Here is a 16543-nt window from a genome sequence, read left to right on the forward strand (position 1 = left end):
TTTCTTTTTCCTTTCCCCTTTCTTCGCCTGCAGCCAAATCCCTCTCCATGTCAGTCTTCCATTTCAGATTATCCAGTGCTTCCTGTCTCAGCTCGGTCTCTGCATCACATCCTTACTACCCTCCCCTGCTCTGCCTCCAGAATCTCAATGCGTCCTGTTTCCTTATGGTCTTATCTTCTGTTCCAGCCTTTATGTCTCATCCTTCACATCAGTCTCCATCCCAGCCTCTGAGTCTTATCGCCCTGGTGAAGCCTCACCTCTATCTTGGTCTTTGCCTTTTTATCTGTGTGCCTGTTAGTTCCATCTGGCTCTTGCGTATACTTTGACATCTCCATATTAATAGCATCTTGCAAGAAGTGGGAGAGGCATTTATGGTGACACAGTGGTACAGTGGTTAGCCTTGCTGCCTCACAGTTCTAGGGACCCAGGCTCGGTCTGACCTCAGCTGCTGCCTGTATGGAGATTGCATGTTCTCTCCATGATCACCTGGGTTTTTCCTCTGCTCCAGTTACAGGTGGGTTAATTAATTACTGTAAGTTACGATGTGGGTCAATGGGAAAAAAAAGTACTGAAGGGGAGCTGATTGACAATGAGAGAATAAGTTGCAGGGATACAGGGAAACAATAAGAGGAGGTATGGGACCAACATGGGGCAACATGGAATCAATGGAGTGAATGGCCTCCTTCTGTCTCATTACAAGTATGAAATATAAGATATGTACTTTACACTTCACAATGTACACATAAACTTTTTAGCAGCATTAATGACAGGGAAGGGAAGACACTTCAGCCCATTTTTTTATTCAGTCATGGGTTGGGGCTGCCATTGGGAATGCAAGTGTATATTGACAGTCCCTTATTTCGCCTGAATTGAGGATGCAGCTGGGAATCAACTATGTTCTTGGAGTTGGAATCACACAAAGGCCGTGTTAAGTTGGGATTTCCATCTCTTAAGGCTACGACTGAACAGATATGCTTTTACGTAGTTTCATAGTTATTGTTACCAATACTAATTTATTCCAGATTTATTTAATTGCTTGAGTTTAGGTGGGATTTGAATTCCTGTCTCTGGATCAATTACCCAAGCTTCTGGTTACTGGTCCACTAACAAACACTCTGCTTCTGTGCTCTCTATATAGTATCTTTCATGACCTAAATTGCTTAGCAGCCAGTGAAATACTTTGCTATATTAGTCAGTGCTCTAATATAGGGATGATGGCAGCCAACTTGTGCACAGCAAGATCCCACAATTAGCAAGTAGGTGACAATCAGGTAATCTGTTTTATTAATGCCTGTTAAAAGAGATATACGAGTTCCAGGACACTGGGTCAAACATATCAATACCATGGAATCTCTTATGTCTGCCTGTCTCATCCAAAGGACAGCATCTCAGACAGGGCAGCCCTTCACTCTTTAATATGACGAGAATACAAGAGCAGGAGTGACACAATCCCTTGAGTCAGCTCTGCCTTCGAGTAAGGCTTGGGCTTTCCTCACCCAATCCCCACTTGTCTTTATGCCTTGATTTAGAATTGACCCATCTGGATATCCATAGCCCTCTGCAGTACTGAATTCCAAAGTTTCACAGACAGTGTGAAGAAACTTCTCTGAGTCTCAGTTTGAATTGACCAGTCTCATTCTCTGATACCGTAACCTTTGCTCTAGATTCCCCAGCCAAGGGAAACAGCCTCCATCGTCTACACTGCCAAGTCCTCGCCATCAACGCTGGTGAAATCTCACAAATGTGCTTAGAATTTTGACACTCTCAAATTACTGCATTAGATCAAGCACTGACCTTAAGTTACTGATGTAACATGAATAGGCATTCTTGGTGTGTAATGTACTCTCCCCACTTCTCCCAACAGCCCAGTCCAAGTTCCTTCCATCAGGGTTGGGATTAGGGGACTCACCATACCTGTGAGTAAGGTTTTCTGAATTGATCTAGTGAGATATTTCTATGTGTCGAACTTCTATTCTTTATGCCAAACTCTGCCCTCACCCACTTGAGATATATCTCACACGCTCAAGCCTAAGGGGCTTGTCTGCAGGCTGACAGCGACTAACCTTAGAAGCCAACAAGTGTGAAGGGAACATTACTGTAGGTTAAACCATTCAGCTTATCAGTATAAAGCAATGATAAGCTCCCTGTTGCTTGTACAGCCCACGGCTAGGTTATCTGAGGGTAATGTAGGAAGGATGAACTTACAATGGTGACCACACTTCTAAAGTACTTCATTCGTTAGTTGTAAAATGCTTTGGAATGCCCTGAAAGTAATGTGAATGACTACAGGCTGTCCACAGGTTATGACCGCCTGACTTACAGACACCCTACATACGAAAGAGCTCCCTTAATATTATTGAATACAAAAGTCTGATTAACATTCATTGTTTGTTCCTCTCTAGCTTCCACTCTTTTTCCACTGCTAGTAATTGTTCTGTCTTATGTGCTTTTGATGCCATTCACTACAACATTGTGCAGGTCTGGTTACCAGGTTGAGTGATTTTATCGAGAAGGCACAGGTGTTTGTGCACACTTGGAGGCCAAGCTCCAAGCCATTGCTGCCTTGTTCACTGAAGCATGCAGAAGGATGGGCCTTAACGCATTCTATGCGTGTTTTGAACAGAAAGGAAGTGGATTGTCACCACCCACCCTGACAGCCTCCAATGCAACTGAACCTGTGGTCACCGTCAAGGATGTAAGATCAGTCTTCTGGAGAGTGAACCAGAGGAAAGCATCTGACCCGGATGGTGTTCCTGGCCGAGTGCTCAGATCTTGTGCTGATCAGCTGGCGGGGGTATTTGCATACATATCTAACCTCTCCCTGCTTCAATGTGAGTTTCCCACCTGTTTTAAGAAGACCACTATCATCCCAGTACCAAAGAAAAGCAAGGTAACATGCCTTAATGACTATCGACTAGTGGCTCTGACATCCACCATCATGAGGTGCTTTGAGAGGCTGGTCATGGCACACATCAACTCCAGCCTCCCAGATAACCTCAACGCACTGCAATTTGCCTACTGCTTTAAAAGGTCTACAGTGGACGCCATCGCCCTGGCCCTACACTCAGCTCTGGAGCATCTGGACAGTAAAGACACCCACGTTAGACTATTGTTTATTGACTACAGCTCTGCCTTCAATACAATAATCCCAAGTAAGCTTGTCACCAAACTCCGAGACCTGGGACTCAACACCTCCCTCTGTAACTGGATCCTTGACTTTCTGACCAACAGACCACCATCAGTGAGGATAGGCAGCAATACCTCCAGCACGATTATTCTCAATACTGGTGCCCCACAAGGCTGTGTCCTCAGCCCTCCACTCTACTCCCTGTATACTCATGACTGCGTGGCCAGATTCTGCTCTAACTTCATCCACAAGTTTGCAGATGATACCACCATAGTAGGCCGTATCTCAAGTAACGATGAGCCGGAGTACAGGAAGGAGATAGAGAGCTTAGTGACATGGTGTCATGACAAGAACTTTTCCCTCAATGTCAGCAAAACAAAAGAGCTGGTCATTGACTTCAGGAAAGGGGGCGGTGTACATGCACCTGTCTACATCAATGGTGCTGAGGTCGAGTGGGTTGAGAGCTTCAAGTTCCTCGGAGTGAACATCACCAATAGCCTGTTCTGGTCCAACCACGTAGACACCACGGCCAAGAAAGCTCACCAGCGCCTCTACTTCCTCATGAGGCTAGAGAAATTTGGCATGTCCCCTTTGACACTCACCAATTTTTATCAATGCACCATAGAAAGCATCACGGCTTGGTATGGCAACTGCTCTGCCCAGGACTGCAAGAAACTGCAGAGAGTTGTGGACACAGCCCAGCACGTCACGGAAACCAGCCTCCCCTCCATGGACTCCGTCTATACGTCTCACTGCCTTGGTGAAGCAGCCAGCATAATCAAAACTCCACCCACCCAGGTCGTTCTCTCTTCTCTTCCATCAGGCAGAAGATACAGGAGCCTGAGGGCACATATCTCCAGGCTCAAGGACAGCTTCTATCTCACTGTGATAAGACTATTGAACGGTTCCCTTATATGATGAGATGGACTGTTGACCTCGCAATCTACCTTGTTATGACCTTGCACCTTATTGTCTACCTACAATGCACTTCCCTGTAGATGGGACACTTTACTCTATACTCTGTCATTGTTTTTACCTGTAATGCCTCAATGCACTCTGTACTAACTCAATGTAACTGCACTGTGTAATAAATTGATCTGTATGAACGGTATGCAAGACAAGCTTTTCACTGTACCTCAGTACAAGTGACAATAATAAACAAATACCAATACCAATAAACTCAACGGTTGCTAGGTAAAGATACTGAGCCAACCTACTCCCACAAAGCAACACTGTCCTCTGACAATGAAGGTTCTGAGATGGTTCCACAAAAACAATGGCAATCTTTTCAGGAGAATCACAGGATGATTCCCAGAATGACAGAAACTACACCCTATTTACCAATGCCAAGTTTAATCTTAAATTGGTGAAATGGTGTATTATTGTAAAACATTGTTTTGCGTGCTATCCCTACGGATTATTTCATCACATCAGTACATTGAGGTAGTACAAGGGAAAAGCAATAACAGAATGCAGAATATAGTGCTACATTTACAGAGAAAGTGCAGTGCAGGTAGACAATAAGGTGAAGGCCATAATATGTAGATTGTGAGGTCAAGAATCCATTCACCTTATCGTAGGTCAAGATCCAACTTATGGAAGGACTGAAAGGGTGATGGCCAAGCAGACCATGTAGTGTGAACCAGGAACAGGGATGGACAGAATGAAGGGGGCAATTAACCCTGGAAGGCACAACAGTAATCGGTCTCAGGGAGAGCGGGGTGATTGGAAGTGGACCAGGCAACATGAAGAGGGTGTGGATATGGCAGGGTGAAGCAGAAAACGACGTGTGTAAATGGAATGAGTATAGATGGGTAAAAGGACGGCATAGACATGGTGGGCCGAATGGCCTGTTTCTGTGCCGTGTGACACTATGACTTATCGTACATAGGTTGTGCTGAATTATAGAGCAGGTGTTCACAGATATAAATCCACAACAAACAATTGGGGTTAGATTCAGGGATTATGCTTATTCCTTGTGGAAACCATGTTAGTTTTTGGGTGCTATTATCCCGACCTCTGAGGCAATGACGCTAATGCTTGCTCTGAACTGCAGAAAGCCAGGTTGTAAATGGCTCTGAGTGTCAGACACCCACTGAGGTTTGTGGTTTACTTAAGATCCAGGCTGACACTGAAACAGCTAAAAAGATATCAATCATGCTGCTACTATTGTTGAGTGAATTGTCCATTCTGCTTTACATAGGCAGGCATCAAAAAATTATAACTGAGTGCAATTTTTTCAGATTAACATTATTTCAATATATTTTATTTCTCCCGCATAGAAGGATAATGTTACTTCTGTTAATAAAATGACAATTGTGTTCTGTTTCCCACTGTTGTTGCGGACATCAAACACATTGTCTCATAGCCTTTGATAGTATTCAATGCTAAAATTGCTGAGTTTTGTGCAATGATGCTTGGTTACCACTTGTCTTATCAGTTTCGCAACATTTGTTATGTTTTCAACATGCGGTAACTTCTGTATCAAGTTGGAGAACTTGGTTCCGAGCACTGCGTGCATTCTGGTCACCAAATCGTAGGAAGGATCTTACTGACCTTGAAGATGGGTCAAATATGCACGAACAAGATAATTCCAGGTATCAGAGTCAAGGTTCTCAAGAAAGATTCCACTGGAAACTAAAGGAAACTTTCATCGAATGTAAAAGTGACTGGCTAAGCTCATCAGTACAAATAATAAAGGATCTTATAGAGGTGTATAAAATTATGAAAGGCATAGATTGGGTGAATGCACACAGTCTTATTCCCAGGGTTAATCAAGAACTAGAGGGCATGGGTTTAATGTGAGAGGGGAGAGATATAATAGGAACCTGAGGGGCAACTTTTTCTCCAGAGAGTGGTTAGTATATGGAACGAGTTGCCAGAGGAAGTGGTTGAGGCAGGTGCATTAACAACATTTAAAAGGCAATTGGACTGGTACATGGATCTGAAAGGTTTAGAGGGATATGGGCCAAATGCAACAAATGGGACTAGTTTAGATGGGAATCTTGGTCAGCATGGACCAGTTGGGCTGAAGGACCTGTTTCCCTGCTGTATGATTCTATGATTGTCAGTGTTGGAGAAATGTCTGGTGTTAACTGGCTCCATATATTGCCCATTTTAAGAGGACCTAATCATAAATACTTCAACATTTACATCTCCTCCTATGTGCACCAAAGGCATCCCTGACCTCAATCTCCCCTCCATGAGTTCTGTGTTCAGCTCCTTAGAACCTAATCTCTGAAATTTCCTCTGTCAGCCTCTTGGTCTTGTTACCTTGTACTCTCCTCTGTTGAGACGCTGGTTAAAATCTCCTTCTCTGACCAAGCATTTACTCATCTGCCCAAATATTTCTTCATGAGCCTTGATGTTAAGTTTAGTTTGATAACATTGCTGTCAAACACCTGAGGATGCTTGAGGAACTAAATAAATGTAAGTTATTATTGTATTTTATGTAGGATTAAAGCATTTTCTCCCATTCTTGATTGAAGTAATTCATGTTGTCTGATGTTAGATTCCAATTCACCATTACCATGTTAATGGACCAATAATTCACTGCATTAAAACATTCGTCATTGGTTCCTGATATGTTCCTTACATATGGGGTTATTTACTCTCTCGGCTTCTCATATTACTTGTCTAACCTGCTTTTTCTTGTCTTTATAATTTACCTAATACTCCTGAGTCCAAGGTTCCTTGTATGAGTACATGTTGAAAAGCTTCTGTTTATTGCTAGTTCCTCCTTCCAGATGCCTGCTTAACCACAGGGGATCTTGAGTATGCTTTAAAGACCAGAATGAATTTAATTGCAGTCGTCCTATTTCTTTAAACACGTCTGACATTTCTGCTGCAACTTCCAATCCATTTTTTTTTGTGATCCAACTAATCTTCAAGAGCCTCATTTGTATTTCACTATAGTTGTGCACGTGAGACCGATCGGTGACTAAATTAGTTAATGCCTGTAAACAGGTGCTTAGATCACCATGTGGTGAACTCATACCTGTTAGTTCTGGTGCAGGCAAAACACACACACACACACACACGCACAAGGACATAGGCATAAGAACATTCATACATACACAAACATACACTCACACATAAACACATACATACAGGAGAAACACATACCAAAACAAACACACACAAACAGGAGACACAAACACACATAAACTTACACAGAAAAGAAACATGCATACAGGCAGTCACACACACACACACACACACACACACACACACACACACACACACACACACACACACACACACACACACACACACACACACAGGAGCAGGATCTTATCGATGCTATAATTTTCCTCCTTGTTAAATGGAAGATCCTCCACTTTCAAAACAAAAGGTTTTACACTGGCACAAAGAAATATTAAGCAACAATAAGATACTTAACCATTGAGGTTTCCCACAGCTTACTCACAGGAAAAATCTAATTAACAATTCATAATGTTCAGAATTCCAGTTTACCCTCTGCTGTTTCCATAGCATATTTTCACTTATGTCTTTTTGCAAACTAGGTGGATGAATCTCAGAAGCAAAGCAATTTGCCGCACTGTCAGTGGGCCTTCGGTGTCTGCCTGGCCAAAATAAGAACTATCAGGACATTTTACGTCTCATTCGGAGGCCCTGTAGATCTAGAGCAGCAAATGCTATCCAGATACTTTTCAAGTGTATCATTTAAATGTTACGTTTGTTTCAACCTCCACCAGCCCTTCATGCATTGAGTTTCAGACCCCCCCCCCCCCCCCCAACTCTTTGGGTGAAAGAATAGTTCCCCAAACCCAATCTAAACTTTCAATGATGACTTTAAATCGATATCTCCTGGTTATTAACCTTTCTGCCGAAGGAAGTCTTTTCTGTTTACCCTGCCAAGCTTTCTTGTAGTTTTATACACCTCATTTAATTATCCCTTTAGTATTTGTTATTCCAGGAAGGCAACCGCAGCCTAGCCAATTTGTGCAATAATTCCCTAGCCCTGAGACCCTCCTCCTCTGAATCCTTTCCAGTGCCACCACATCCTTCCTGTAGCGTGGTGACCAGAATTGCATACAGTACTACAGATATGGCCTGTATCGTGTTTTGTACATTTCAAGCATGACCTCCTTGCTCTTATATTCTCTGCCTGGGCCAATTCTCAACCACCAGATCGACCTTCAGCGAGTTTTCGTATGGTGGTGGTTCAAATTCCACCATGCCAGATATGGAACTTAAACAAATGAATTATCTAGATTAAAAAAAACTCAATTATTCTTAGGAATGGTGACTTTGACACTACAGTTTTGTTGAAAAAATGTCCCGTTCACTAATGTCCTTCAGGGACCATTTCCTTACTGGTATTCTTACTTGGTATGGTCTACATGTGCCTCCAGGCCCACATCACTGTCGCAGACTCTCAGCTACTCTCTGAATGACTTAATAAGCCACTCATTTAGCAGCTGGCTCATCGTAATCTTGAAACCAAATGCAGTTTGAGTGATGGCTTTGTGGAGCACTTGTGTTCAGTCTGCAGGAGTGACCCTGCGTTCCTGGCCATTGCCGGCCAATTTAATTCTCCATCCCTCTCCCCCTCAAACATATCTGTCCGTGTCTTTTATCTAGTCATGTTACAGCCTTCCTGACACGATTGAATTCTGCAGCTTCAGATAATTCACATCCTCTAAATGTCTCAGAAATGGCCACTTCTGCTCTCGGTCATCCATCTATGATTTTGGCTCAGTTTTACCCTCTCCACCCTGACTTTTACCCTCTCCATTCCGTCTTTTTTACCCTCTTAGCCTGACCTGCTATTTGCAACGCATCACATTTCTTTGTCGCTCTCAGTCTGCCCCCATTAGGAATTCATTACCACAGCAAACCTAGTCTCGTCCTATCAATGATATTCCCTCTGTCCCATCTATCCCTCCATCCCTTCACCTCTCTATAATGTAAAATTAACTTTTTTTGTTGGACTTTCCCAGCTCTGACAAATGAAATGAATATTAACACGGTTTTTCTCTCCACAGACGCTCTCTGGCCTGCTGATTGTTGCCAGTATTTTCTGGTTTTGTTTCAGACTGTCAGCATCTGCAGTCCTATCAATCAATTAATTAATTAATTAATTTTCACTAACAAATGGGAGTTGGACAGTTATAATTAAATGGGTTTTCCTCCTTGTTATTTGGCACACACTTGTGGTTGAAAGAGGCTTTGGATAGAAGGGTTTAGTTGAGAAATGTTTCAAACAAAGGCTGTTTTAAAAGCCAACCAAATGATATTTTGAATATTCAGGTTGCTGAGCACTGTCAGTGTTGATAAGCCCACTGAACCTTCCCAAGACAAACCCCTTTGCTGCATATCTTAGCAGCTGCTTTTATTAATAGAACACTCGTGTTTATTTATAATGCGCCTTGATACAACAGAACTGTGGTAGAGCCACTGCCTCAAAGCTCCACTGACCCAAGTTCGATCCTGACCTCTAGTGCTGTTTGTGTGGAGATTACACATTCTCCCTGTGACCACGTGGGTTTCCTCCAGGTGCTCTTGATTCCTCCACATCCCGAAGAGGTGCAGGTTGGTATATTCATTGATCACTGTAAATTGCCCTCAATGAATAGGTGAATGGTAGAATCTGGGTGGCATTGTTGGAAATGTGGGGAGAATAAAATGGCTTTCACATAGGATGAGTGTAAATGGGTGTTTGATTGTCAGTGTGGAGTCAGTGGGCAAAGGGCCTGTTTCTGTGTTGTGTGGCTCCATGATTCAATAACCCAAAACATAAAAATTCCTAGTTTGTTTTCTATATTGTACTTATATGTTGCTGTAGCTTTTTCTGTGGGCTTTAGATTTAGTTGACAGTGTGTTATTTGATCAAATCTGTGTTTGATACATTAATTACTATAATAAGCTTGATTTACAGAACCTCTTTAAATATCACAAAGGGTGTTTGGTTGTACAAGTGATGTGACGTTAAGAACTGGGTGATATTGTAGGATGTTAGAGCACAGAAAGAGGCCATTCATCCCATCGAGTCTACGTTGCTCCTCGAAGACCAATCCAGTCACCCCCATTTTCTCTCTACCCCTGAAAATTATTATCGAATTCTATTCTGAAAGGGCCGATTTTTTTGTTTTCATTTCCCTTGCAGAGGCAAGCTTCGGAACACAACTCTCCGCTTAATAAATATTTTCCTTGCGTCCTCGTTTGGTCTTTTGCTCAGCACTTCAAATCTGTGTCCTTGGGTACTTAAGTCACGTGTTAATGGAAACAGCTTCCGTCTATTTATCCCATCTAAATCTACCACAGTCTTTTACCCCTCTGTCAAACCTCCTCTCAACCTGTGACTCCAAGGAGAACACCTCTACTCTCACCTCTCTGAGCTCAGAACTGGGAATTCCTCATTCCCGGAACCACCTTTTCCGCTGGGTTCACAATCATTTATGACCCAGCACAATTACAGTCACAGAGCAATACAGCAGGGATACAGGCCCTTCAGCCCAATGGGTCCATGCTGCCCATGGTTCCCACCCAGCGAGTCCCAATTTTCCGCATTGGGTGTCATTCCTCCAAGTACCTATCCAAATGATACTATTGTGCCTGCCTCAACCATTTCCTCTGGAAGCTCGTTCCATACACTCGCCACCATCCGTGTGAAAAAGTTGCTCCTCCGGTCCCTTTTAAATCTTCCCCCTCTCAACCTAAACCTATGCCCCCCTAGTTTGGGACTCCCCTACCCTGGGGAAAAGACTGTTACTGTCCACCTTATCTATTCCTCTCATAATTTTAAACATTTAATAACATCTCATAATTTAAAACAATTCTCCTGCTGCTTTCAGTATCAAAGTGTCAAATTCCTGGGATCAGACAGTAATAACCCTAGATGGCACTCCAGCCAGTAACCAGACAGGTGTTAATGCCGAGACAGCTCCTCCCCCATACTTTTAACAATGTTCAACCAGCTCAGAGCTCCTGCCAAGAGGCTTGGGTTGGATTTACTTTGAACCTGCCAGCTGGTCTCTTGAAATGGTTTCAGATGCTGAGTGCATTCTGAAAAGAATTGCTGTGAGAAATATAGATAATGGAACATTTCCTGTTAATTTATCTTGGTGAGGTTTGGTTGAAATCAAGTGGGTTCTTTGTAAAATATTTCATGAAGTTGGGCACAGTCACGCAGCCAGTACAGCTGCTGCCTCACAGCTCCAGTTGTCTGGGTTCAATGCTGACCTCCGGCCCTGTCTATGTGGAGTTTGTACGCGTGCACGTTTCTCCCTGTGACCACTTGAATTTCTTCCGGGTGCTCTGGTTTCCTCCCACATCCCACAAACTTGCTGGTTGATAGGTTAATTGGCCACTGTAGTTGCCCCTAGTGTGCAGCTGAGTGGTAGCATCCTGGAGGAGTTGGTGGGAATGTGAAGAGAATAGAATGGGTGAGGGTAGAATCAGGGTAAATGGGTGCTTGATATTGGGTGTGGACTCAGTGGGTTGAAGGACCTGTTGCTCTGCTGCATCACTCTATGACTGTATGACTCTATGGCTTCAATAGCATAGTGCTTGTGTTGCTGTAAATGGTGATCTGGGCTAACAGACTGGGGGCATGGATTCAAATCCCACCACTTCAGACTTACTGCTGAAGTTGACCCTGTCTGAAGTGGTTCTGTACAAGAACAATTAGGGATGGTGATAAATACTGGCCTTGCCAGCTATATACACACCCCAGAAACAAATAAAAATTAACTAAACAAGTTGGGGGACTTCAATTTAACTAATTAGATAAACGTGGAATTACAAAACTGCATCAATTTTCATGCCCTTCATAGAGGGAAATCTGCCATCTCGTATCCATCCTGATTTTCATCAATGTAACGGACTCTTAACTCCCCTTGGGGTTTCAAGCAGGTGGCTCACACCAATAAATGGGCAATAAATGCTGGTCCTGTCAACAATGCCCACATCCCATTAATGAATAAAAATAATGGAGTCATTTCAACAGTCAGCGTAAAATGAATGCATTGTGTGCATGTATATTTGTGTGCATGCATTTATGTGGTTGTGCTTGTGTGTGTGTGTGTGTGTGTTTGTGTGTCTGTGAGTGTGTGTCTGTGTCTATGTGTTTGTGTGTCTGAATGCGTATGTGTGTGTTTGTATATGTGAGATGGGAGCAGCTGCTGTGGTGATGTCACCATAGCAGCAGCACTGTAGCTGTGGGCATGTTGGACTAAAAGCCAATAAACTACAGGGAAAGAGATCAAAGGATCCCTGAGCTGGTCTCTCGGTAGATGAGGAAGGTTATAAAGCTGAGAGTTACTGTGCAGAGTCGGAGACAGAGAGTCCCAGAAGACAATGGGGTTAAGCTTCTCGATGAAATGAAGGAAGAAGCAAACATAAAAGTATGTAAACTCTAACCTTTAACAGGTAAAAGGCAAAGTCGGCACGTATCCTTAATTGCCCTCAATTTGACTAATTTGGACAGGAGTTAAGAGTGTACTTCAGCAGAAAGTCTGAAGTGCTGGGACTTCAAATCACGTCCACAGTACGTTAGCCCAGGTCTTTGGATTACTGGTACCGTAACAGAAGCACGACGCCACCACAGCTCTTTGTAATAGTCTACTCAGACTACACACATGACTCAACTTCAACCATTAGAAATGACCAAACCTCACTAAATAGAGGAACATCATTACTAGCTTCTGACATCTCCTGAAACATTGAAAGGGACAGCACAGTTGAATCCGCTCCTGAAAAACTTGTTGCCTCTGAGCTGTTTCCTCATCTTTACTTTAAAATAGGGGCGGCACAGTAGCGTAGCGGTTAGCGCGACGCTATTACAGCGCCAGTGAACGGGGTTCAATTCCCGTCGCTGTCTGTAAGGAGTTTGTACATTCTCCCGTGTCTGCGTGGGTTTCCTCCGGGTGCTCCGGTTTCCTCCCACATCGCAAAGACGTACGGGTAGGTTAATTTGGGTTTAAAGTGGGCGGCGCGGACTCGTTGGGCCGGAAGGGCCAGTTACCACACTGTAAATAAAATTTAAATTTAATTTAAATTTGATGTACAGTGAAATCATGTGCCATCAACCAAATAACTAAAGCATCTCTCTTTCTATCCTGGTCCAGACTTACCCCTCCATTATCTGTCTGCTGCCAGTCAGTAACACCAAGGTGTAATGAACAGATCATTTCCCCATTGTGAATCTTGTATGATTTAGTAGACTTCAAATTAGCTGTTGTGTGTGTTTACATTATAAATTGCTACACTTTGACTTAATTAATTGTGCATTACATTGACACATTTCCAAGTGACTTGATAAATCATTTCAAAAGTGTCTTTCTTGCTCACTGTTATCACAACCCAGATTCACCTCCCAATAAGCAACAGAAATGCACCATATTGGTACTACAATTTCTAATTTCAATTTACTTATGGAATGTTTCTGTATTTTTTAAAATATTCATTTAAATAACTGCTGATTAATATTTTTAGAGTTTAATTTTTTTTAATGAGCGCTTGGTGAAAGAAAAGTTGTGAATATTTGAATGGCCAAGTGGCATTTGACAGTGTGCAAACTGGCTGCTCTTTTTCCTGTGTTATAATCGTGACCTGCACTTCAAGAGTATTCATAGAACCACAGAATCAAACAGCACAGAAATGGGCTCTTTCAGCTCACCTCGAGCACGCCAACTGTGATGCCTATCTACACTATTCCCATTTGCCTGAATTAATCCCACATCCCTCTGTGCCGTTTTATCCAAGTACCTCTCTGAATGCTGCTATGATTGTATCTGCAGCTCATTCCAGATAACCACCATCCTCTGTGTGTAAAACCTACCCTTCAGGTCTCCCTTAAATTCCTCCCCTCTCACCTTAAACCTGTGCCCCTTAGTTCGAGACTTCCTTACTCTGGAAAAAAGACTCTATCGATTCTATTTGTGTCCCTTATAATTTTATAAACCTCTAGAAGGTCACCCCTCAGTCTCCTACATTCCAGAGATCTAATCTCTCCTTATAACTACAGCCTTCTATTCCAGGCAACATCTGGTGAATGTTTTCTGCACTCTCTATTGCTACCACATCCTTCCTGTAGTGTTGGCAACCAGAACGGTACAGAATACTCCAAGCGCGGTCTAAACCATGTTTTGTATGTTGCAAGATGACGTCCTAATTCTTATACTCAATGCCTTGGCCTATGGAGGCAAGCATACTGAATGACTTCTTCACTATCCTGTCCACCTGTGTTGTCATTTTCAGTGAGCTATGGACTTGCACCCCCAAAGCCCCTCTGTACATCAATGCCCCTAAGGTTCCTGCCATTTACTTTACATATCCTACCAGAATTGGACTTCCCAAAATGTATTATCTCACACTTGTCTGGATTAAATTCCACAGATAACCTTCTTCATTATCTACAAATTCATCAGTTTTCATGCTGTCTGCAAACTTACTAATCAGACCATCTACATTCTCATCCAAGTAATTTATATATACTGCAAACAACTGTGATACACCACTCGTTACAGACTTCCAGTCAGAAAAATGCCCATCCACCATCACCCTCTCCCTCTTATCACCAAGCCAATTTTGGATTCAGTTTACCAACACGCCCCATGCCTTAACTTTCTCGATCAGGCGACTATGTGGCACCTTGTCAAAAGCTTTACTGAATTGGATGTAAAGCACTTCTGTCATTCCGAAAGAGGTGAAAAATGCTGTTGAAATACAGATTTGTTCTTTACTCCTCCTTAGAGGAACTATATTGCAAATTGAATGAAATTTAATTAATCAGCAGACTCAGTTGTTAAGTTGTGAAATCTTTTATTAATGTGGAGGAAAAATGCCACATTATTTATACAAGACAAATACCAACATTTTAACCAGCTCAAATAGTGGAGTTTTCTAATGTAGATTTTTCTCATCACTATTGATTGTTCTAATATATCTAAACACATTGAACTGAACAGAAATGCCCTCACACAGTAAACAATCTCCAGATTGGGGAAATAAAAATCTGGAATGTGGTTTTGGGTGGATACAGTTATTGTTGAGTGCTTCCAGTATTTTCTGTTGGCAATTAAAAGGAGGTTTGGCAAATGTAAGCTAGTTTGGGATGGATTTTTTTCCCACTGTTCAGAAGTTTCAACTCAGCAAATTATTAATAGTACTTTTACTTTAGAAATATTTCCTGCTGAATTGGACATTTTAAACAGTTTTCATTCTTAAAATTAATCATCTGACATTGAATCAAGCTAAGACTTGAATCAGTTCTTTGGACCTAGACCCATCAACCAAACCCTGCCTCAACCCTCAGATTCTCTGTAAAGGTGAATTACCTAAATCGTTCGAGGGATTATAAAAGGTGTGTACTTCCTGGGAAAAGTTACCCTTTCAACCTAGTTACAAAGCTGTGAAAGGCAGTTTTGTGTAAGATTGTGGAACACCCATTCAATTTATATTTAGGTTGTATGTTTTGAGTTGTGGGATGGAACAGTAACTTAATAAACAAAAGAATTTGTATTACTCCAATGAATTGTATCTCCTGATATTTGACATTACCATTCCCTGCTTTTTAAAATTAATGATCAAGATTGTAAATCTGCAAATGTATTCAAAACCTCTCTATTTTACTTTGTTTTGTGGACATCACGTATAATTATCTTAGAATCTTAGAATCAGATTTATTATCACTGACTTATATGACATGTAATTTGTTATTTTTGTGGCAGCAGTGCAGTGTGAAGACATAAAATTAATATATATTTTATAAAAATAATTAACTAGTGCAAAAAAAAGGATTAATGAGGTAATGTTCATGGATTTATGTACTCTTCAGCAATCTGATGGTGGAGGGGAAAAAGCTGTTTCTGAATTGTTGACTGTAGGTCCTCATATACCTCCTCTGTCAGACCTGATGATGAGATTCAAATGCTGGATTTATGTATTGAAGAGGCAATTCAGCTTTTTAGAACATTAAGCCAAAGAACGTTGAATAACATTACCTTTATTTATTTGGAATCCATTGTAGATTTTTATCCCAGAAAATCAAAAGAAAAATCAATCTGCAGGGATGCTCAGACAGTTGTTTATGAATAAATATAGTTGTAACAAATCAGTCACTGACTTTTCAGAGTAGCTCAAAAAAACAGCTCTCTCAGGTTGAAACAAACTTGCATCACCAGTTATTTCTTTCTTTTTAAATTCAGCTGTGGGTGTCACCAGAATTTATTGCCCAACCCTAAGTGCCCTTGAAATGAGCTGCTGTTTCACTGGGCCATTGAGAGTCAATCACATTGCTTATTGGCCTGAAATCATATAAAAGCTTGTCTGAGGAAGGAAGGCATATTTTCTTCTCTGAAGGAGATTGGTGAACCAGTTGGGTCCTTTAGTGTCATAGTCACCATTACTGACACTATTCATTCCAGATTATGCAATTAACAATGTAAG

General features: G+C 41.9%; 1 protein-coding gene across 2 annotated transcripts in view; it reads left to right on the forward strand.

Annotated features, from left to right (window-relative positions):
* The first annotated feature begins 459 nt into the window (after nucleotides 1–459).
* The window catches only part of LOC127581165 (kinase suppressor of Ras 1-like), a 159173-nt gene continuing 143089 nt past the window's right edge, over nucleotides 460–16543 (forward strand). Inside the window, exon 1 of one of the 2 annotated variants that reach the window (XM_052035229.1) lies at nucleotides 460–514. In XM_052035229.1, the coding sequence (XP_051891189.1) occupies nucleotides 479–514 (36 nt within the window). In that variant the 5' untranslated portion in view covers nucleotides 460–478. Of the gene's footprint in view, nucleotides 515–12419; nucleotides 12499–16543 lie in introns of those variants that run through there. The other variant, XM_052035230.1, reaches the window with a different exon arrangement.

Source organism: Pristis pectinata, chromosome 21 (assembly GCF_009764475.1).
Source record: "Pristis pectinata isolate sPriPec2 chromosome 21, sPriPec2.1.pri, whole genome shotgun sequence".
NCBI lineage: Eukaryota > Metazoa > Chordata > Chondrichthyes > Rhinopristiformes > Pristidae > Pristis > Pristis pectinata.